The 24,089-nt window shown below is 48.6% G+C and overlaps 1 protein-coding gene across 2 annotated transcripts in view; it reads left to right on the top strand.

Annotated features, from left to right (window-relative positions):
* The first annotated feature begins 1,121 nt into the window (after positions 1 to 1,121).
* The window catches only part of ACADL (acyl-CoA dehydrogenase long chain), a 44,870-nt gene continuing 21,902 nt past the window's right edge, over positions 1,122 to 24,089 (top strand). The window contains exons 1-6 of one of the 2 annotated variants that reach the window (XM_029069806.2): positions 1,122 to 1,289; positions 10,022 to 10,177; positions 13,665 to 13,802; positions 14,330 to 14,494; positions 20,122 to 20,188; positions 23,800 to 23,964. In XM_029069806.2, coding sequence (XP_028925639.1) covers positions 1,186 to 1,289; positions 10,022 to 10,177; positions 13,665 to 13,802; positions 14,330 to 14,494; positions 20,122 to 20,188; positions 23,800 to 23,964 — 795 coding nt within the window. In that variant the 5' untranslated portion in view covers positions 1,122 to 1,185. The remainder of the gene's footprint in view (positions 1,290 to 10,021; positions 10,178 to 13,664; positions 13,803 to 14,329; positions 14,495 to 20,121; positions 20,189 to 23,799; positions 23,965 to 24,089) is intronic. The other variant, XM_029069805.2, reaches the window with a different exon arrangement.

Raw genomic sequence — 24,089 nt, 5'->3', positions numbered from 1 at the left:
AAGAGGCTGGAAAGACACCATTCATTTGGAAGCATTTGCCCTCCTGGTTCCTGTGGGCTAGGATGCTTTACAGACCGAGGAATCTGGTTGTGATATTGATTGAGCACATACTCCGTGCAGGGCAGCGTGGCTCAGTGGAAAGAGCATGGGCTTGGGAGTCATAGGTCACGGGTTCTAATCCCGGCACCACCACTTGTCAGCTGTGTGACTTTGGGCCAGTCGCTTCACTTCTCTGGGCCTCGGTTACCTCATCTGTAAAATGGGGATTAAGACTATGAGCCCCACGTGGGACAAACTGATCACCCCAGCCCTTAGAACAGTGCTTAGCGCATAGTAAGCGCTTAACAGATACCACCATTATTATCACCCCGGCGCTTCAAACAGCGCTTGGCACAAGGTAAGCGCTTAACCCAAACCCTAATTATTATCATTACGATGACAGCGATGGGCAAATCAGGGGGAGGATGGTGCTGGGGTGGAAAGGTAAGGAGTTCTGTCATGGACATGTTAAGCCTGAGGCGTCGGCGGGGCACCCCAGTAGAGCTGATTTGAAGGCAGGAGAAGGTATCCGTCTCCCCCTCTACCCGCCCCCTCTCGGCCCCAAAGAGCCCCCCGCGCTGCCCAGGGTTGAGACAGGTCGACAAGCTGGTGACCTCGTTTCTACCCCAGCGCTAAGAACAGTGCCTGGCACAGGTATACATCCCCTTGATTGTATTTATCGTGATTATGTTGTCTTGTTTTTGTCCGTCCGTCTCCCCTGATTAGACAGTGAGCCCCTCAGTGGGCAGGGATTGTCTCCATCTATTGCCGAATTGTATCTTCCAAGCGCTTAGTACAGTGCTCTGCACATAGTAAGCGCTCAATAAACGTTATTGAATGAAGAAACCGTGAGCTCGTTGTGGGTAGGGAACGTGTCCGTTACAGTGGCCTCTCCCAAGCGCTTAGTAGAGTGTCCTGCGCGCAGCAGATACTCCCAAAAGAGGCAGCGAGGGATTGGGGCGGTGACCGCGGGGCAGGGGCGGAGGCGGCCCGGGGCCAGGAGGGCGGAGGGGGAGACACACCCTGTCCGTGGCCCTCCCGCCCCCCGGCCCCGCCCCCCGCTCCCGGGCGGCGGTGCCCGGTTGCCGGACGGGGCGAGGCCGGGCCGTTCCGAGCCGTTCCGGGAGCAGGACGGCCGGGAGCAGGATGGCCGGGCGGCTGTTGGGCCGCTGGCTGGTCCCGCGGGCCGGGCCGGAGGCCGGGGGCTGGTTCCCCCGGGGGCGCCGCCTCCGGGCCGCGGCCGGTCCCCGGTGAGTGTCCTCGGCGGAGCGCGGGGGGCCGGGGCGGCCGGGGCGGGAAGGGGCCCGCCTCCCCGTCCGCCCTTGTCCGGACTTCTGGGCTCCGGGCGCCTGGGAGCGCGGGCCCGCCCTGACTCGGCTCAGCTTGGGCGCCGACCGGGACCAACGAAGGAAGAAAGGAAAGAAGGAGAGCAGGACCCGTCCGCCTGTCGCTTCATTCGTCGTGCGCCGCCCACCCTGGCCCCCTGCCTCCCTGCCTCCTCCTCCTGCCCCGCTGCCCCTCCTGCCCCCCTGACTCCCTGCCCACCCTGCTCTCCCTGCCCCCCTCCTCCTATTCTTGCTGCCCCTCCTGCCCTCCCTGCCCCCCCCCGCCCTTGCTGCCCCTTCTTCCCCCCGCCCCCCCCTAACCTCCCCACTCCCCTGCCCACCCATTGCCCCTCTGCCCCCCCCAGCTCTCCCTGCCCCCGCCACCCCCCCTTGCAGAGGGATGGCAAGAGGGCGGGCTGGGGAGTCAGTGGTCATGGGTTTCAATTCCGCCTCCCTCCGCCGCTTGTCAGCTCGGTGACCTTGGGCCACACAGTCACTTCACCTCTAAAATGGGGGTGAAGACTGGAAGTCCCACGGAGGACAACCTGATCACCATCCCAGCGCTTAGAACAGTGCTTGGCACATAGTAAGCGCTTAACCAGTGTCATCGTCATTATTATTATTAACTATTATCCTCCCGGACCCCCTCGGGGGTCGGGCTGCGACCCATTCCCCAGGCGGACCCCGCTCAACGACGGTGCGGGACGGGGGGCGCGGAGGCCCGGTGGCGGGAATTTACCGGTTTTAGAATTTACCGGCTTCTTTGGTAAGACGCCCTTCTGGACCTATAATGCTACCTAGAGAGAAACTCCAGGGGTTTCAGGGCGTGGTTGGTGACTGGTACGACCTAGGGGTTAGAGCTCGGGCCGGGGAGTCAAAAGTCGTAGGTTCCAATCCCGGCTCCGCCACCTGTCTGCTGTGTGACCTCGGTCAAGTCACTAATCTGTACCTCAATTATCTCATCATCATCATAATGTGTAGTATTTATTAAGCACTTAGTGTGTGCCAAGCACTGTTTTAAGCACTGGGTTAGAGTCAGTCATTCATTCGATCATATTTATTCAGCGTTTACTCAATACAGAGCACTGCACTAAGCAATGAGGAAAATACAATACAGCAATAAAGTAACAATCTCTGCCCGCGACGAGCTCACAGTCTGGGGGCGGATTGGGAGACAGACATCAATATAAATAAAATTACAGAAATGTACATTAGTGCTGCGGGGCTGAGAGACAGGGGAAGAGCAAAAAGAGCAAGTCAGGGTGATGCAGAAGGGAGTGAGAGATGAGGAAAAGTGGGGCTTAGTCTGGGAAGGCCTCTTGGAGGAGATGTGCCTTCAGTAAGGCTTTGAAGGCTGCGAGAGTAAGGGAGGGCGGTCCAGGCCAGAGGCAGGACATGCACTTGGGATTTATGGTGAGACAAGTGAGATCAAGGCACAGTGAGACAGCACTAGAGGAGCGAAGTGTGCAGGCTGGAAGGTAGAAGGAGAGAAGTGAAGTGAGGTAGGAAGGGGAGGTGAGTTGGTAGAATACTTTAAAGCCAATGGCGAGGAGTTTTTGTTTGATGTGGAGGTGGATAGGCAACCACTGGAGATTTTGAGGAGTGGGGCGATGTGTCCTGAACGTTTCTGTAGAAAGATGATCCGGGCAGCAGAGTGAAGTAAAGACTGGAGGAGGGAGAGACAGGAGGTTGGGAGGTCAGCAAGGAGGCTGATGCAGCCATCTAGGCAGGATAGGATGATTGACTGTATTAATGTGGTAGCGGTTTGGATGGAGACGATAGATACGAGGTAGTTGGATTGGACATGATCCCCATTTTATAGATGAGGTAACAGAGGCACAGAAGAGTTAAGTGACTTCCCCAAGGTCCCTTTCCAACCCACAACAAGCATATAGTCTAGAGGGAGAGACAGACTAAATAAATTACAAAATAAACATTCATTCATTCAATCATATTGAGGGCATACTGTGTGCAGAGCACTGTACTAAGTGCTTGGAAAGTGCAATTCAACAATGAAGAGAGACAATCCCTGCCTACACCATGGGGTCACAGTCTAGAAGGGGGGAGACAGACATCATAAGTAATCAGGCATCAAGATAAATAGAATTATAGATATATATATATGCAGCAAAACAAGTAAACAGTCATCAATATAAATTAGAATTATAGATCTGTACATATATACACAACTGCTGTGGGGTGGGGAGGGGGTGGTAGAGCAAAGGGAGCGAGTTGGCATGATGTGGTGGGGGGAGATGAGGAAAATGAGGCACAATGAGGAGGTTAGCAGTGGCAGAGGAGTGGAGTGTGCGGGCTGGGGTGTAGAAGGAGAGAAGGGAGGTGAGGTAAGAGGGGGTAAGGTGTTGGAGAGCTTTGAAGCCAATAGTGAGGAGTTTTTATTTGAGGTATCTTCTTTGTTTTTGTAATTCACAAGTACTGAAGATTTATTTTATGATCTCTTTAGGTTTTCATCTCTCTCATTCAACCCACATATTCAGTGTCACCAAATTCTGTTCTGTGTACCTTCACAACATCACTGAAAGCCACCCTTTCCTCTGCATCTAAACTGCTACTATAAATGCATTGATCCAAACCCATATCCTTACCTGCCTAGATGATTGCAGCAGCCTCCTTGCTGAATTTCCTGCCTGCTGCTGTCTCTCCCCACTTCAGTCCATACTATGCTACCCAGATCATTTTCTTAAAAAGCAATTATTCCAAGTTTCCCCACTCCTCGGGGACCTCTAGTGGTTGACCATCTACAGAAACTTACCAGTGGCTTTAAAGCACTGAATCACCATGCCTCCTCCTATTTTACTTCACTGATTTTCTGCAACCCAGCATGCTCATTTCACTTCTTTAATGTCGACCTACTCACTATACGTCTCACTGTTTCATCCATCTCACCCACCAACCCCTCCATCACGTCCTGCCTGTGGCCTGGAACTCTCTCCCCCTTCATCTCTGACAGTCTATCACTCTCCCCACCTTCAAAGCCTTTTTAAAATCACGATTCCTTGAAGAGGCCATCTCTAAGCTCTTGTTTCCTCTTCTCCCACTCCCTTATGTGTCTCCCTTGCACTTTAATTTGTACCCTTTTTCCACCCCACCCTCATCCAATTTATTTTAATATCTGTGTTCCCCTCTAGATTGTAAATTTTCTGTGGGCAGGGAACCTGTCTACCAAATCTATGATACGGTACCCTCTCGAGCACACAATAAGTGCACAGGCAATATAATTGATTTTTTAAAAAAACTGTTCCAATGTAAAAATTCAGTCTGGTATATGGAAGCTATGCAAAAATTAGGGCTTTCTTTTCCCCTTCTGCCCTTCAAATCAGTCAGTCAGTGGTATTTATTGAGTGTTTACTGTGGGCAGAACAGTGGAAATCACTTGGGAAAGCATAATAGAGTGTGTAGAAAGGATCCTAAATTAAGAAAGTAGATACTACTTGGAAAGAAAGTCAGTGTAAGAGTTTGCTTTCACCAAGCCGTTTAGAAACTGCAAAACAAAAATGCCCTCAGTGCAACTTCCTGTAAGGTTTGAAACTTTATGCAGCCGAATTCTTCACATCATGCTACAATTCAGAAAGACGAAAGTTCCTTAACGTTGCTATATATGCATTACCAGTATTTTGCATTTATTGTAGATAATCCGGGTGTGTAAAAGGAATGACAGAATGGTGGGTGAGGAAGAGTGTTAATCCTTTCTGGGAAAATAAAGCAAAGTTGGTTTGAGTGCCTGAGTGACGCTTTTCCCCGCCTAGAGCTGATTTGGGCTGGGCAAGCCTCCACCTCAATTCCTGCAAAGCTTCACTCTTTTTTTTTTAAATGGTATTAAGTGCTTACTATGTGTCAGCCACTGTATGTGTGTACTATGTGCACTAGGGTAGAGACAAGCTTTTTCAATTGGACACAGTCCATGTCTCACATGGGGCTCACAATCTTAATCCCCATTTTACAAAAGATGTAACCGAGGCCCAGAGAAGTGAAGTGACCTGCCCAGGTCACATAGACAAGTGACGAAGTCGGGATTAGAACCCATGACCTTCTGACTTCCCCCACCTTCTCTGACTACTAGGTCTGTGCTCTAGGCGCTAGGCCACGCTGCTTCAGTACCTACTAGTGCTAAAGCAGGAGGATTCTGGAAGGAAGTAATTGGGCTAAATAGCATTGAATTAGGGGCAGAGTAAGCAACTTGAGTTGCTAGGAAGGCAGTGGGAGCAAGCTCAGCTTCACCGCCAGGTGAAGGCACCGGGACCTCCAGGGTTATCAGGGCCTGGCAAGGCCTAGGGACTCACTCAGGGCTCTCCCTCCCTCCAGCTTCTCCCTTGACTGCCCAACCTGACCCAGAAGATGGGGTGAAGTGGTGCCACGTCCAAAGGGTGATACCACCTGACTTCAGCCTCTGCAGATTGACCCTCCCCGCCCCCTTTTTGGCTGAGCAGCCCTGCTTTTCCCCTCTCGCTGACCCCCAACACCATTTCTGACCCCTCCCTGCTCCAGTACCCCACCTCTGCCCTCTCTAACCTCTGACAACCTTTGCCAACGCGTTATTCTCTCCTAGACCACCTCCAATCTGGCTTCCGTCCCCTCCACTCTACCGAGACTGCTCTCTCTAAGGTCACCCATGACCTCCTTCTTGCCAAATCCAATGGCTCCTACTCCATTCTAATCCTCCTTGACCTCTCTGCTGCCTTTGACACTGTCGACCATCCCCTCCTCCTCCATACCTTATCTCACCTTGGCTTCACGGACTCTGTCCTCTCCTGGTTCTCCTCTTACCTCTCTGGCCGGTCATTCTCGGTCTCCTTCGCTGGAGCCTCCTCCCCCTCCCATCCTTTAACTGTTGGAGTTCCTCAAGAGTCAGTTCTTGGCCCTCTTCTGTTCTCCATTTACACTCACTCCCTCGGTGAACTCATTCGCTCTCACAGCTTTGACTACCATCTCTACGCAGATGACACGCAGATCTACATCTCCGCCCCGTCCTCTCCCCCTCCCTTCAGGCTCGCATCTCCTCCTGCCTCCAGGACGTCTCCACCTGGATGTCGGCCCGCCACCTAAAACTCAACATGAGCAAGACTGAGGTCCTCATCTTCCCTCCCAAACCCGGTCCTCTCCCAGACTTCTCTATCACCATTGATGGCACGACCATCCTTCCCGTCTCTCAGGCCCGCAATCTCGGTGTCATCCTTGACTCGTCTCTCTCGTTCACCCCACACATCCTATCCGTTACCGAGACCTGCCGGTTTCACCTCTACGATATCGCCAAGATCCGCCCTTTCCTCTCCACCCAAAAGGGTACCTTACTGTTACAGGCTCTCGTTATATCCCGGCTAGACTACTGTGTCAGCCTTCTCTCTAACCTCCCTTCCTCCTCTCTCGCCCCGCTCCAGTCTATTCTTCACTCCGCTGCCCGGCTCATCTTCCTGCAGAAACGATCTGGGCATGTCACTCCCCTTCTTAAACAACTCCAGTGGTTGCTCATCAACCTCCGCTCCAAACAAAAACTCCTCACTCTAGGCTTCAAGGCTCTCCATCACCTTGCCCCTTCCTACCTCTCCTCCCTTCTCTCTTTCTACCACCCACCCCGCACGCTCCGCTCCTCCGCCGCCCACCTCCTCGCCGTCCCTCGGTCTCGCCTATCCCGCCGTCGACCCCCGGGTCACGTCCTCCCGCGGTCCCGGAATGCCCTCCCTCCTCACCTCCGCCAAACTGATTCTCTTTCCCTCTTCAAAACCCTACTTCAAACTCACCTCCTCCAAGAGGCGTTCCCAGACTGAGCTCCTCTTCTCCCTCTACTCCCTCTGCCATCCCCCCTTTACCTCTCCGCAGCTAAACCCTCTTTTTCCCCTTTTCCCTCTGCTCCTCCACCTCTCCCTTCCCATCCCCACAGCACTGTACTCGTCCGCTCAACTGTATATATTTTCGTTACCCTATTTATTTTGTTAATGAATTGTACATCGCCTTGATTCTATTTAGTTGCCATTGTTTTTACGAGATGTTCTTCCCCTTGACTCTATTGCCATTGTTCTTGTCTGTCCGTCTCCCCCGATTAGACTGTAAGCCCGTCAAACGGCAGAGACTGTCTCTATCTGTTGCCAACTTGTTCATCCCAAGCGCTTAGTACAGTGCTCTGCACATAGTAAGCGCTCAATAAATACTACTGAATGAATGAATGAAAGTGTTATTGGCAAAGTAGGCCCTACCAGACCTGACTTTTCCCCCGTCTCCTCACCCTTGCCTTCCCAGCTCCTTCATTCCTCCGAGACCTTTTTCTGTTTCCCAGCTGCCTGCTGCACTTCAAATCTACCCCTTCCCCCTGTGCTCTGGACCCCGTCCATGCTCATCTCTTAAAAGTGCTTGTTCTCACCCTCCTTCCCTATCGTATTGCCATCTTTAACCTCACTGTCTGCCCTAATAATAATGATAATTATAATAATTATGATATTTGTTAAGCGCTATATGTCAGGCACCATACTGAGCGCCAGGGTGGATACAAGCAAATTGGGTCCCTGTCCCATGTGGCACTCACAGTCTCAACTCCCATTTTACAGGTGAGGTAACTGAAGACCAGAGAAGTGAAGTGACTTGCCCAAGGTCACACAGCAGACAAGTTGGGGAGCTGGGATTGGAACCCATGACCTTCTGACTCCCAGGCCCGTGCTCTAGCCACTATGCCAGGCTGCTTCTCCGTAAACCTTGCTCGAGTCTCTCCTAGATTAAAAAAAACCCCTTCTGGATCCCACTCTTCCCTGTAGCTGTCAGTCATTCAGCGACTGTATTTTTTGAGCAATTACACTGTGTTGAGCATTGAAGTGCTTGGGGGACGACAACACAACATTATAACAAACACATTCGCTGCCCACAACAAGCTTCACTCCTTCTCCCCTCTCCTGTCCCTGTTATGAACAAGTCCGTAATTTATTTTAATATCTGTCTCCCGCTGTAGACTGTAAGCTCCTGGTGGGCTGGGAACATGTCTACCAACTCAATTGTATTGTACTCTCCGAAGTGTTTAGTACAGTGCTTTCAACACAGTAAGCCCTCAATAGAGAAGCAGCGTGGTGTAGTGGAAAGAGCACAGACCTGGGATTCAGAGGACCTGGGTTCTAATCCCAGCTCCACCTCCTGTCTGCTTTGTGATCTCGGGCAGGTCACCTTACTTCCCCGTGTCTTTATTTCCTCATCTGCAAAGTGGGGGTTAAACCTTCCTCCCGCTGATGTCAACTATGAATCCTAGGTGGGATGAACTGTGAACCCTAGGTGGGACAGGGACTGATGAGCTTGTATCTACCCCAGCATTTAGTATAGTGTCTGGCACATAGTAAGCGCTTAACAAGTATCAAAAAAAAAACCAAACTACCTCACCTTGGTTTCTCTGACCTGGCACTTTCTCTGTTCCACTCCTATTTCTCTGTCTGCTCCTCCTCAGTTTCCTTTTGCTGCTCTTTCACCTCTAATCCTCTAAGGCTCTTGTATGGAACCCTTGCTTTTCTCCCTCTCTGTAAAAGATGATAGATTTACATGACTTTAGCCATGACTTTGGGGCAGATGACTCCTAAATCTACCTCAGCAGCCCCAAGCTCTCTCTGCTGTTTTACCCGATCACATTTTCTTCCTACCTCCAGAGCATCTCCACTGAACATGTCTGAAATTAACTCATCTTCCCTCCTAAACCTGCTCCTCCAAACTTCCGTTCCTCTGACCCTTTCCCAGAAGCCCACAACCTTGGTGTCATCTGTGAATCAGTCAGTGGTATTTACTGAGTGGTTTCTCTGCGCAGATCATTGTGCTCAGCACTTGGGAGAGCACAATACAGCAGAATCGGCAGACATGTTCTCTTGCCCGTAGCAAGTTTACTGTCTTGAGGGTGATAGTAATATAAATAAATAATTGAAAGATAATTTAAAGATAGGTTTCTAACTGTGGGATTGAGGGTAGGGCGAATATCAAATGTCCAAAGATCACAGTTCCAAGTGCATAGAAGACACAGAAGGGAGAGTGATCTGGGAAAAAGAGGGTTTAATCGGGGAAGGGGCGTCATGGAGGAGTTGTAACCCCTTTGCTATCTTTTCCCCTCACCTGTAGTCTGTTACTAGTCTTACCGTTCCTTTATCCATGATATTTCTCAAATCTACGCTATCTTATCCACCTAAATGGTTCAAGCCTTCCCTCTGCCTTTTATCACTGGATTTGCCGATCTCCCTCACCGGTCTCCTTGCCCCCACACTGCCTCCTAAGATAATGTATATTACACTCTGAAGAACCTGATTCACCCTACTGAAACATTGTTTTCTTTCGGGGGTGGGTTCTTTTTTTTTTTTTAGAGTATTACTATAAAAATACTATATTACTGTTACAATATATATATAGTAATATTATTACTGGTATTACTATAAAAATACTAGTATTACTAGTCCAGGCACTGTGCTAAACCCGAGGGTAGTTGCAAGATAATCAGATTGGCACAGTCCCTTAGTCTCTTAGATTCTTAGTCTGAGAAGGCCTCTTGGAGGAGGTGAGTCTTCAGTAGGGCTTTGAAGGTTGGTAATGCAAATGAAGTAGTAAAACATAAAGTGAGTGCTGTTTGTGCTTGAGGGGTGCACTTCCATAGTGTTTGTCGAGCTCTGATTTTGAACGGCTTTTCTCTTTAGATGGTCTCATTCCGAAAGGGAAGCTCGCTCAGAAACGTCTTCGGCCAAAGCAATGACCGATGTCGGAATCCGGAGGATCTTTTCTTCAGAACATGACATTTTCAGAGAAAGTGTAAGGAAATTCTTCCTAGAAGAAGTGACGCCTCACCACACAGAGTAAGTAGAGGCAACGGGGCTGGTGCTGGGAAATGGCAGGAGCTGCTGCTCTCCCACAGACCAGACCACCGTGGCTGGGAAAGGAAGGGGCCGGGACCGGGGCAGAGGGATGACCCTTCACTGCTGCAGCAGAAGCAGCGCAAAGGTCCTCACCTTCACCTTCCTCTCCTCGGCCCTCCCCCCAGAGGCTGCCCCTATTAGCTTCCCCTCATGGTGGGGTGGGGACAGGCCAAAGGAAAGTGGGCAGGACTGCTTGAGCGGGGGGCTGGGGAAGGAGCAGGTTGTAAACAACAGAAGGGGCAGAGCTCCAGGAGCCTCTGAGGGGAGATACCACAATATGTGGGTTGGGAGTGGGGGGGAGGGGGCTGGGGGTTAGCCAGATTTTTAAAAAACGAAATGCAGTAAAACCACCCAAATTCTTCCCGTCCCCGGTTTTAAGATCCTGACCCACCGTCACCCCCACTTCTTTCCAAGGGACTTTGTGAAGACAAACTGAGTTCCTTCATGTGCTGGCACTGTGGAAAAAGACAGATGCCAATCAGAGCTGACGTGGAATAAAGCATTTAGGCCTCTTTTTCATTAAGTCATGGCCTGTGGATAGAGAACAGGCCTGGGAGTCAGAAGGTCATGGGTTCTAATCCCTGCTCCCTGTCAAGTGGAGACTTGTCTGCTGTGTGATCTCGGGCAAGTCACTTTGCTTTTCTGGGCCTCAGTTCCCTCATCTGTAAAATGGGGATGAAGACTGTGAGCCCTGTATGTGACAGGGACTGTATACAACCCGACTATCTTGTCTCTTTCCCAGTGCTTAGAGCAGAGCCTGGCACATAGTAGGGGCTTATCAAATACCATTATTATTATTATTATTATTAGGTCCCTTCTCATCCATTTTTCTCTCTTTTCTGAACCCTCTTCAATTATGAGATCATTTGACTGTGGGCTGGGAACGGGTCTACCGAGTTTGTCGTATTACGTTCTCCCAAGTTCTTAGTGTAGGGCTCTGCACACAGTAGGGGCTTATAAAAATCTTTAACTCATTGCCTTTTCTCCTACGTATCGGGAATCAAAGTGCCAAAGCATTGCATAATTTTGTAGTTAAGATCTAGAAAAAAGAAAAAAGAAACAACTTTTCTCCAACAACGGACTCTTAACTATTGAATTGGTAGGAGCTAGAGATTCTAAGGTTCTCATGATTTTTCATCAGGAAAACAAGTGTTGACAAGTGTTTAAGAGCAGTTTAAAGTGGATATTTGTCCTTTATTGATGAGGAGTGCATCTCTGTTTGTATGCCTTTGTGTGAACCAGGGTCTGCCTCCCAAGCGCTTAGTGAAGTGCTTTGCACACAGTAGTAGCCACTCAATAAATACAGTTGATTGATTGTATCTCTGTATCTTTCCATTTGTATGCATTTGTGTGAATCAGGGTCTGCCTCCCAAGAGCTTAGTAAAGTGCTCTGCACACAGTAGCCACTCAATAAATACAATTGATTGATTGTTACCTTCCTGGTATGTGTCTTTTAATGTGGTTCCTTTAATAAGGAGTGAATCTTCCTGACCCAAATGGGCAGTCAGAAAGCAAGGACTGACTACCCCATGAAATCATTAAATCAATCAATTTAATCCATGGCATTTATTGAGTGCTAGGAAAGTTAATCAATCAATCCATAGTATTTATTGAGTGCTTGGAAAAGAACAATAAAATGGAGTTGGTAGACACGGTCTCTGCTAATTCATTCATTCATTCAAAAGTATTTATTGAGCACTTTCTATGTGCAGAGCACTGTACTAAGCACTTGGAATGTGCTATTCTCAACTGTATAGTCTTTCCCATTGCTTTGTATAGTGCTTTGCACACAGTAAGGGCTTAATAAATACTTATACTACTAATGCCTCCAAGGAGCTTACACTCTAAAGGACATTTTCCCCAAAAAAGCTGCCCAGAGAAGAGAAGCCAAGAGACAACTCTCAGCCCTGTTCACTCACTTTAGTGAACTGCAGCTACCAGGGAGGTTGTGTACTGCAGTTCTTTTGTCACCAACTTTGAAGGACAAATCTAAAAATAGCTGTCCAGGATCAGAGTTTCCAGTGTTCATCCTCACTCCGGACCCCTTGGCCTCTGTCCTGTTTATCCCCTTGCTTTCCGTCCCGTAAAATATGTAGTTTCACAGAAGATTGCTTTTGGGTGGAAGTTTGCTCTGCACTCAAAAATTGTGCAGGAATATTCTGGGCTTCTTTCAATTAAAATATGAAAAAATCAAATGTAAGCATTCACTCAAGCAGAGACCTAGGAGTCAGATTTGAGAGGACAGGTCAAGTCTCTGGTTTCTGCCTCTTTGGATACCGAAAAAGGAGATTTTAGTTACTAATGTATGGGAGAGTCGCTGGGTGGATCCAGCTACCGAATAACTACTGAGCTCATGGATGGGAAGGCTGGAAATGGACTCACAGACAGGAGGATTAATGAGTAACAGAAGCAGGTTTATTAAGATGATAGCACAAAGAATCCTCGATAGATAACCCTCAGGAGCAAACTATTCCTAGGCTGTTAAGTGTAGTGATCAGCACGGTCCCCAACTCCTAGCAGTGGTAGAACCGGGAAGGAGACACCGGTTGTCACCCAGGGGCTACCTCTCAAATCACCCCAATACAGCATATCTTTCAAGGCACCCCAAACGGGCTATCTTTCAAATCAGCCAGGAGGGAAATACTTCTCCTAGCTCCAGGAAGGAGGTTCGATCGGTCACCGAGCACCACACAGGGTTTGACTGAGTGAACGCCCCGACTTCCACATTGGGGTGACCAAGTTCCAACCTATTGCCAAGAGTTGGTGGACACCCCTCACCAAGTACACCTTGCTACTTCCTGATCCTCTTCCCTTCTGTTGGCCGTATTTGAGGAGGGGGAAAGGGTCGTGTGACACGACCCACCACAATTTACTACAGTTTGTTAGCCCAGACACAGCACCGGTGTTCCCCACCCTCCAGCTACCATACACAGTTGTGGGTGTCTCTTTGTGAGTTTTTCTCTGTCCTCATCTTCTGATGTTTTGGTTTTTTATTTTCATCTTTCCTTTATGTGTTTGTTGCCACTGTTCTCCCCAACCCCCAAACACGCACCCACTTTATGTTTAGTTTATGAACCCTTTGAGGGCCAGGGACCGGGTTTAATTCCCACCTGCATACTCTTTCCCAGGGCTTCATTCAGTGCTCCGCACCCAATAAGCACTTTAATATGTACCTTTATTACTACAGCTACTATCCAGAATGGAAATGACAAACTGAAAGTAGTTCCCCCATCCTGGTTAATGGTCTGTGCTGACAGAAACAATTTCGTTTTGACCTGGAGGCTCCTAACGATCTAATGGCTCATTAAAAATGTCCGTCCGCATCTGTACCATCCTCACCTCAGAGCCACTTATTAAACTGCTGTCACTATCCTGGTAATTAATTGCAAGGAAGCTTCTCTGACTGCGGCCTCTGGACTTTTTTCAGGTGGGAGAAAGCCGGAGAGGTGAGTAGGGAAGTGTGGGAAAAAGCAGGAAGACAAGGATTGTTAGGTGTCAATATTGCGGAGAAACACGGTGGTGTCGGCGGGGACCTGTACTCTGCAGCTGTTGTCTGGGAAGAGCAGTGAGTATTTGAGTGTTTACCACAACTTTTTTCTTTTTTTCACTTTTCTACCTTGGCGGTAACTCACGTGCAGTCCTCTCCTGGACAGTGTAACATAGGAAGGGTCTTTGAAGAATGGTTTTCTCTTTGAAAACTGATCCCTCGGAGGATTCTCTGTACTTTCCCAAGCGCTTAGCGCAGTGCCCTGCACACAGTAAGCGCTCAGATACCACCGACACGATGTCTTACACATTGGCCACCCTCTTATTAGCCGTATTACCTGCCCCTTTTAAATTGGTTGACATAACTGACCAGAGCATGATTTCAAAAGGTGTTGTACATCGTCTTGAAACCCAGTAATAACTTTGGTATCTGTTAAGCATTTATTATGTGTCAAGCACTATACTAAGCGCTGGTACAGTCAGATTGCCACTGTTGCCATGTGTGGGGTTAAGGAATTCAGTGAATGGATTCTAAACTGAGCCAGATAACATCTTGGCCAAAATAATATTGGATTTCCGATTTTGAAATCTTTTTTTTTTTTTAAGAGCTTACTCCAACTGCACGGGCCCGGGCTTTAGCCTCCATTCCGACATCGTCATGCCCTACATTGCCAACTACGGCTCGGAAGAACAAATTCAGCGCCTCATCCCGAAGATGACCGCCGGCCAATGCATTGGCGCCATAGCGATGACCGAACCAGGGGCCGGAAGGTGCGTTGTTGACAACAGGGACCCATGCTGCTCCCGTCACTCTGCGTGGTCTTTTGGGAGGGTCCAGGAGCGGCTCCTTATCTTTCTCATTAGACAAAATAATAATAATAATAATGTTGGTATTTGTTAAGCGCTTACTATGTGCAGAGCACTGTTCTAAGCGCTGGGGTAGACATAGGGGAATCAGGTTGTCCCACGTGGGGCTCACAGTCTTAATCCCCATTTTGCAGATGAGGTAACTGAGGCACAGAGAAGTTAAGTGACTTGCCCACAGTCACACAGCTGACAAGTGGCAGAGCTGGGATTCGAACTCATGAGCCCTGACTCCAAAGCCTGTGCTCTTTCCACTGAGCCATGCTGCTTCTCTAAAGCAAAGCAAAGCTTCTCAAAATCCACCGGCTCTCGAGCCGGAAACCTCTCCATTAGAGTGGGCGGAGTTCTGACCCAGATTTGAACGCGAGGCATCCAGCCAGCTGCCTGCCGACAGGGTGATCTGGTGGGGAAATTCAGCCGGTTCATGGGGCTTGCTTTTGGGAGGTCCAAAAAAGCAGGCTGGGCCAGGAGAAACTTTGGTTTTGACCCAACCTCCAAGCCTTGAGCCCGGTGGTAGAATGCAACAGCGTTGATGACAGGGAATGACACCCCAAGCCCTTTCAGCTCCCAGTCGCGGCATGCGTAATGGAGACCCTTCCAGAATCCAGGCCTCTCGCTGCTGTCTGTCCCACCCTCCTTGGGTTCTGCGGGAACTGGGGGATTTATGTCTGCACAGGGTAAGGGCTCAGTATTGATTGACTTGGGCGAGGAGAAGAGACTGAAAGGGCACAAACAGAAAGAAGGGTGGAGGAGAAGGGAGAGGGAGGAGAACCCTGAAAGGAAGAGGCAGATGGGGCAATTGGAGTTGGAGAGAAGGACGAGGAGGTGGAAACTGGAGAAGGGGGAACGGTGAGAGGAGAAGGGGCACAGTCCGAGGAGGGGAGTGAGTGACTGGACTTAGAGCTTTCCCAACAGGGGATGGCTGTATGGCTGTGTCCTTAGAAGCTGGGCCGGAACTTGAGGATGGAGTCTCCTTGTGGGGAATGACGGATGAGCCTTGATCCTGACAGTTCGGGATCAAAGACCCGATTAGACCGATGCCGTTTCGCTCGGTGCCACACATGCTCCGGGCCGGGGGGGGGGGGGGGGGGGTGGCACACAAGAGTTGCCCGGGTAGCGGCCGTGATCGTGATCTTAGCTGGCTGCTTTAAGCGGCTATTTTTCAGGATTCTTGATGATCCGGTCCAGCTTGCGGGTGGCGTCTCCCATCAGAAGCCACAGATTAGCCTCGGCCCTGAAACTTGAGGACCGCAAATCTGAATGTGTGCCATTCTGACTCAGTCGGATTTCCCCCGAGGCACCAAGTGCCATAAGGAAGGACGCAGCCCATTGCTTAATACATAGGCAGGTTTTACCCACATTTTTAGCCAGCTTCAGGCAAAACTAGGACAAGGACCCAGGTCTCCTGATTCCCAGAGCAAGGCTCTTACCATTGGATTGTTAGCCAGGCCGGCTCAAACTATGCCAAAGACAGAATCACCACCGCCTTGGAATTCTCGGAGAAGTGGTGACAAAGAGATTGTAGACCATACTGTAGATTGATCATCCTATAGCATTTATTGCACACCCTCTGGGTGTGCACAGATATTGCCACAATATAGGGGAGAGAATTGATTCTCGATCTTTTAGAAGCACTGTGACCTAGTGGAAAGGGAACAGGTCTGGGTGTCAGAGGACCTGGGTTCTAACCCCAGCGATGCCATGTCCCTAAGTCACTTAACTTCCCTGTTCCTCAGTTTCCTCATCTGTATAATGGGAATTTCAATGCCTGTTCTCCCTCTCACTTAGACTGTGAGCTCCATATGGGACAGGGACTGTCTCTGACCTGATTGACTAGTACCTTCTCCAATGCTTATAACTAGAACACATAGTAAGCGCAGAACAAATACTGTCATTATTTAGAAGTTTAGGTTCTAACACAAGTGTGGGCTGGCGGACCGCTTCCCAAGTTCTACAAATGTTCAGATTTCTCCCGGCTGTCACAGTGCAGAGCATGGTGGGCTGGGGAGGGGGGCTGAAGGGATGGAATTTGTTGTCCTTACCACCTGTGGTGGCATCTAAATGGCTCCCAGCCTGCTGTGGGTGCAGTCACTCACTCCTGTCACCGTGTCCAGTAGCTCCGGGGGTCACAGAGGATTCAGAACTGGCTAGGTGCTACCACAGGCCAAACTACATAGAGCATGGGCCTGGGAGTTCTAATCCCAGTTCTGCCACTTGTCTGCTGCGTGACCTTGGGGCAAGTCACTTCACTCCTCTGGGCCTCCATTACCTAATCTGTAAAATAGGGATTGAGACTGTGAGTCCCTCGTGGGACAGGGACTGTGTCCAACCTGATTTGCTTGTATCCACCCCAACGCTTGGTACAGTGTCTGACACATAGTAAGTGCTTACAAATACCACTATTGTTATTGTTGACTACCCCTGTTTACAAAAACGAGGTGACCTCAGTTGGAGACCTACAGCAAAACCTGATGGTTGAATGTAAACATCCCCAAATAATTCTGTGTTCCTTCTTTGCACAATCTGTGTTCCTTTCAGGAGTATAAAGATAAGATGAAGAGAGAGGTGGAGGGAAAGGTGGGGAGGAGGGCCGAGATAGGCAGGGCAAACAGAGCTGAAAGCTAAGAAGAAAAGAGGGTCAGTCATATGGTGGACAAGGCAGGAGATGGCCGAAGCAGAAAGACAGGCAGGACTGAGAGTAGGGGAAAAGAAGTGACAGAAAGCCCGGGGAGGAGAGATAATAGGAGGTCTCTTGGCCTCCAGAGGAGAAGGAGGGTTTAGGGTACATTTCCTCCAGCCCTTCAGTTTGGAGCTGCTCTCTGCTAGTGTGGAGCCTACTGTTGTCTTCTCTGTTGTTTAAACATAGACCTGGCTTAGGAAATATTTACTGAGGCCTGGCTGAAATTTGGATACCTTAGAACACAAAGAAGGTGAAGATACTGGTAGCTTGTTTACTATCAAATAAACTTATCCACCAAAAGGCCTATCTGTTGATCCCTTCAGGGACAGATTATATGTTTCCTAGTGTTTTTTTTTTTTTCCCAGTTGTAAGGCAGATTACCTCATTGTGGGCAGGGAATATGTCTGTTGGTTGTTGTACTCTACTCTCCCAAATGCTTCGTACAGTGCTCTGCACACATTAAGCACTCAAAAAATATGACTGATGGACCAAGGAATGACTTAGTCGATTTTCCTGAATCATTACTCTTTCGTTTACCATCTTAGGTAAAGATTATACGATTCTCTTGCCTCTTCAACATTGGCCCCTTAGCTTGGCCCCTAGTGAACTCTTCAGTGTAGCATTTTATTTAGACTTTTGGGGAGCATAGCTGTAGTGGTTGGAGGTATACAACATGCATATAATCGTGAGGACGCAAGGCTGCTGTTGCAATGCTGCATTGTGGGTCTAAAAATAATTAGTATTTGTGAAGTGCTTACTATGTGGCAAGTATGGTATTAAGTGCTGGGGAAGACAGAAGAGAAGCAGGTCCCACATGGGACTCCCAGTTGAAGTAGGAAGGAGATGAGGCCTAGTGGAATGAGCCTGAAGTTGGAAGTCTGGAGAGCTGGGATTCTAATACCGGTTCTGCCTCTTGCGTGCCATGTGACTTTGAATTGAATTTTCATTTAATGGAGGTTTTAAGTGCTTATTAGGTGCCAAGATCTGTACCACACCCTCGTGTAGACATAGTACAGTCATATCAGGCTGTCCCTGTCCCTCGTGGGGCTCACAGTCTAAAGGGGAGGGAGTTCGGGAATTGAATTCCCATTTTACAGATGAGGAAACTGAGACTCAGACAAATTAAACGACCTGCCCAAGGTCCCACAGCAGGCAGTTGGCAGAACTGAGATTAGAATCCAGCTGCCCTGATTCCTAGGCCTGTGATCTTTCCCTTAGGTCACACTGCATCTTAGTATGGTGCTTAACACAATTTTCATTATTATTATTATTATTATTGTGGGGTTTTTTTAAGTGCTTACTAGTGCCAAGTACTGTTATAAGCATTCATTCATTCAATAGTATTTATTGAACGCTTACTATGTACAGAGCACTGTACTAAGCGCTTGGAATGTACAAGTTGGCAACAGATAGAGACAGTCCCTGTCCATCGACGGGCTTACAGTCTAATCGGGGGAGACAGACAAAAACAATAGCAAGAAATAGAATCAAGGGGATGAACATCTCATTAAAGCGCTGGAGTAGATACAAGGTAGTCAGTTTGGACATAGTTTATAACTGTATATTACGCATATATAGTTGTGGTGATTGAAGCAATTAAATGTGCACCAACACGGGGGGAAGAATTTGTTAGGAGAAGTGTTTGGAAGGTAAATCCAGTACTATAAAAAGCCCTACCTCGGGCTGAATCAGATGTGGCAGAGTCCCGGATGCCGGCCAATTGCGAGAGGTATTCAAGTGAGGGTAGGGGGTAGCTTTGAAATGCTTAGGTGAATTGGGGAAATAGTCACATTATAGAATTGAGAAGTAAACCAATAAATTCCAAAAGATGAGAACCAATCAATCAGTGGTGCTCATTGAGGTCTTATTGTGTGCAGAACATTGTACTGAGCGCTCAAGAGAGTACAATACAAGTTGGTAGACATGATCCCTGTGCTTAAGGAGCTTACAGAGCGGGGGAATAGTCATTAAATTGCCTGCATGTAAGGATGTTTTTAATGGTATTTGTTAAGCACTTACTGTTTGCCAGGCACTGTACAAACCCCTGGGGTAGCTACAAGTTAGTCAGTTTGGACACAGTCCCTGTCCCACTTGGGGCTCGCGTAATCCCCATTTTACAGACGAGGTTAACTGAGGCCCAATGAAGTGACTTGCCTAGGGTCACACAACAGACCAGAGGCTAAGTGGGTTTAGAACCCACATCCTTATTTAGGCCCATGCTTTATCCACCTAGTCCTGTACCTAAACGCTTTGGAGCTGAAGATGGGATGAATACCGAAGTGTGACCCAAGTGCGTAGGCAACAAGAAGGGAGGATAAGGGGGCTTAGTCAGGGAAGGCCTCTTGGAGGAGCTGCAATTTTAGGAGAGCTTTGAAGGTGGGCAAAGTGAAGGTCTGTTCTCTGATGTGACGGGGAAGGGAGTTGCAGGCCAGAGGGCGGATATGGGCAGATCCAGCGGTTGATGTTCAGGTCCACAAGCGTCAGAGGAGGTTCACTCTGTGCAGAGATTCAAAGGGGCTGGTGACTGGCTCGGTGAGGCTGGGGCCAAGACCCACTTGGAGCCACTGCAGAAGTGCCACGAGGTCCAGGGGCCGGGTGACGGACGCGCTCCCCACCCCCCTCAGCAACCTGAAAGCTATTGCCAGCGTTCTCTTTGAGCCCGCATAGCATTTCTTCTCTCAGCAGTTTACCTAGCAACCCTTGCCCGCCAGACTCTCTCTCCCACACACCACCTATTTCAGACACCACCCTCGGCTCTAGAGAGACACTCGGGCTCCAATTTTTTTGTGGTTACCAGCTGCCTCAGTTGAGGGTGTAAAGTCCATGACATCTTCCCTCTTTCCCACGACAATAGTGACCTGCAAGGAGTGAGGACCCATGCAAAAAAGGATGGAAGTGACTGGATCCTTAATGGTAGCAAGGTACGTGTCACAGGTTGAGCGGTAAAGCAGGGACACAGAACTGGCAAGCATTTCTCCATTGCTAGCATTTTCACCATGATTACCTGTCTACTCTTTGTTGGACCATCTCGGTCATTGCCCTGAAAATTAATACCTCAACTGTGACTGTGTAGTTATGTTCATTACCTTATAAAATAATAGCTCAAATACTACACTGAATGATGACCATATCAAGTACAATTCAATGCACACATTTTCTAGAGAGTTGGGTTTGCATCTTGGCAACTCCCCCTCATTCAGGAGAACTTGTGCTGTAGCATGCATCTGCAGCACGGTGTGGTGGATAGGGCAGGGGCCTGAGAGTCATGGGTTCTAATCCTGACTCTGCCACACGTCTGCTGTGTGACCTCAGACAAGTCACTTAACTTCTCTGTGACTCAGTTACCTCATCTGTAAAGAATGGAGATTAAGAGTCTGAGCCCAATGTGGGAAAGGGACTGTCCAGCCTGATTAACTTGTACTACCCCAGTGCTTAGAACAGGGCTTGGCACGTAGTAAGTTCTTAACAAGTACTGTTATTATTATTATTATCTGGTCTGATCCTGGGCCACACTGTTTCTTCTGTCACTACAGTTCACCACTTGCAAACAGGCTTGTGGTGTTGGCTGTGTTCCCTGATTCCCACTCCATCAGGAGTATTTATTGAGCACCTACTGTGGGCCGAGCACTCCTCAGCTCTGGGGAGAGCACAGTACAACAGAGTTGGTAGACCCGACCCCTGCCCACAAGGAGCTTAAGGTCTAATGGGGGAGACAGACACTAAAATAAATTACAGATAGAAGGGAGTAATGGAGCCTATAAAGTTGCCCATTTTAAGAGAAGCAGAGAAGTTGAGAAGCAGCATGGCCTAGTGGAGAGAGTGCAGCCTTGGAAGTCAGAAGGACCTTGATTTTAATGCCTGCTCTGCCAGTTGCCTGCTGTGTTACCTTGGGCAAGCCACTTGCTTCTCTGTGCCTCAGTTCTCTCATCTGTAAAATAGGATTAAGACTCTGAGCCCTTTGTGGGACAGGGACTGGGTCCAACTCGATTACCTTGTATCTACCCCAGCGCTTAGAAGAATTTAAAAACCCATGCAATCATGTCTACATCAGGAAGATCGTGTCAGCCTCATTCCAGCCTTGTTTTCAACCTCAGCAAAAAGGGGCTTGATAACTAATGATCACTATTGATCATCATCAGAAGCCTTCATTTATTTTGTGCAGAGCAGTGTTCTGGGTTTTGGAAGGCATTCCAAGGGTAGAATCCTTTCGGGGAGTTTATAGTCTAATGGTGAAACAGACAGGCAAAATGGCTACAAAGACACAGCTAGATGAGCAGTGCAAGTGCTCGTGGCCTAAAAGAGTTGTTATTATTGTACTTGTTAAGTACTTACCATGTGCCAAGCACTGTTCTAAGCACTGAGGTAGATACAAGTTAATCAGATTAGACAGAGTCCCTGTCCCCCATAGGGCTCACACTCTTAATCCCCATTTTACAGATAAGGTAACTGAGATGCAGAGAAGTTAAGTGACTTGCCCAAGGTCACGCAAGAGAGACATGGTGAAGCCGGGATTAGAATCCAGGCCCTTCTGACTCTCAGGCCCGTGTTCTACCTGCTAAGCCACGCTGCTTAGTGATTTCCCAAAGAGAAAGAATAGGCAAGGTGTTGAGGAATTGCCCATCAACGCATTCAGTCCTCCTGGAACGTGTGTGTGTGTGTGTGTGTGTGTGTGTTTGTGTGTTCGTGTGTGTGTGTGTTGGTTCCATGATTTGGATAGAACACGATTTGGGAATTAGTGAATGTTCTTCCTACAAGATGTTGGACTGGGTAGAGATTATTATGCTTATTGTTACTATTGTTGCCTTTGTTAATCACTTATATGTCAAGCACTGTTCTAAGCTCTGGTTGGATGCAGATTAATCAAGTTGGACACTAAGGGGTGGGAGATTAGGTGTTGAATAGCCATTTTGCAGGTGAGGAAACTGAGGCACAGAGAAGTGAAGGGACTTGGCCAGCTTCACACAGCAGGCAAGTGGCAGAGCCAGGATTAGAGCCCAGGTCCTCTGCCTCCCAGGCCCGTGCTCTTGCCACTAGGCCACGCTGCTTGTCACCGCCCCATCATAGACAACATTCTTAGTTTTGACAGTCGTCGCGCCGTGTCTGCTAGTAGTGATTACAGAGACCTGGGCAAGAGTGTGTGGATGACTCAGCCGCAGCCATCACCACGACTAGAAAAAACACTGAAGCAGGGATTGATTAATATGGACCTCTGAATTCCCCCAATTGGAACCCCTGCTCAGGTGCCCGTCTTACCAACATAGGGCAACTCCTCCTTTCTCCTTCCCCTTCTACCTCACCTTGCTACGCCCCCACTACAACCCAGCCCACACACTTCATTCCTCTAATGCTAACCACCTCACAGTACTTTGATCTCGACTAGCTCGCCACCGAACCCTCACCCACACCTGCCTCTGGCCTGGAACACCCTCCCTCCTCATATCTGAAAGATGATTACTCTTCCCTCACTAAGCCCTCTTTTCCATTTCTCCAAAGCCCTTCTGCATCACCCTGACTTGCTCCTTTCATTCATCCCCCTTCTCAGCCCCACAGCACTTATGTCCATATCTGTTATTTACTTTTAGTAATGGCTTAGAATGTAAGCTTGTGGTGGGCAGGGAGTTTGGCTTTTATCATTATATTGTACTCTCCCAAGATTTTAGTTCAGTGCTTACTTATTGCACACATTAAGTGCTCAGTAAATATGATTGACTGACTGACCTTAAGTAGAAGTCCTGGGAAAATGGGTAGCTCGAGAGGCAGGCAAAATGCTGGCAGCATTCATATTTGGCAACAGCCTGGCCATCTGAGCTGCCTGACTTAAAGGAGTCCTGCTCACCCTGAGTTGGTGATGGGCCTCGAATGGGGGTCCCAAATATTCTCCATCTCTCCAAACTCAAACTCAGCTCACCAGAAGGAAAGCAGCATGGCCTAGTGGAAAGAGCCCAGGCCGGGGAGTCAGAGGTTCTAATCCCAGCTCTGCCACTTGTCAGCTCTGTGACCAAGTCACTTCACTTCTCTGTGCTTCATTTACCTCATCCGTAAAACAGGGATTCAGTCCTACTCCCTCTCACTTTGTAAGCCCCATGTGGCACAGGGATTGTGGTCAACCTAATTAACTTGTATCTGTCCCAGTGCTTAGAAAAGGGCTGGGCACATAGTAAGCACTTAAAAAGTACGATTATTAAAAACCACAATAATAATAATCACAAATACCATTAAAAAACCAAATGGTGGTGCTTGGGGAAGCCCTATCTTATGGGGCAATAGAAAAGGAAAATTTAGCGATCATCCTTAAAAGTACTGAAAATGTGGCGGGCGGTGATGTCTTGCAGTGGCCTTCAGCCACAACTACATCACTTTCCCACAAGGATGGACTCTCCCCGTCAGTACGAAAACAAACGCTACACAAAATGAAGATAGTGCAGTGATGATCACAACCGTTTGGTCTTCCCCTTCACAAACTGCAAGCCCTAAACACCAGGAGCTCCCAATGTTGAAAAAAGCATTATAGCGTCCCTTTTGTTTTTTGCAGGTTTTCATTACTAATGGTTGGATGAGTGATTTAGTGATAGTGGTCGCCGTTACCAACCGGGAAGCTCGCTCTCCAGCTCATGGCATCAGCCTTTTTCTGGTGGAAAATGGAATGAAAGGATTCATCAAAGGACGCAAGTTGCAGAAAATGGGAATGAAAGCCCAGGTACATTTTGGAATGTTTCTTCCACACATAGTTTAATTGTGATATCTGTTGAACTATGCTCCAAGCACTGTACTAAAGCACTGAGGAAGAAACAAGATCATTGTGTCCCACACGGGGTCAGTCTA

Source organism: Ornithorhynchus anatinus, chromosome 7 (assembly GCF_004115215.2).
Source record: "Ornithorhynchus anatinus isolate Pmale09 chromosome 7, mOrnAna1.pri.v4, whole genome shotgun sequence".
Lineage (NCBI taxonomy): Eukaryota > Metazoa > Chordata > Mammalia > Monotremata > Ornithorhynchidae > Ornithorhynchus > Ornithorhynchus anatinus.
This window is presented reverse-complemented; position numbering and strand designations above follow the sequence as displayed.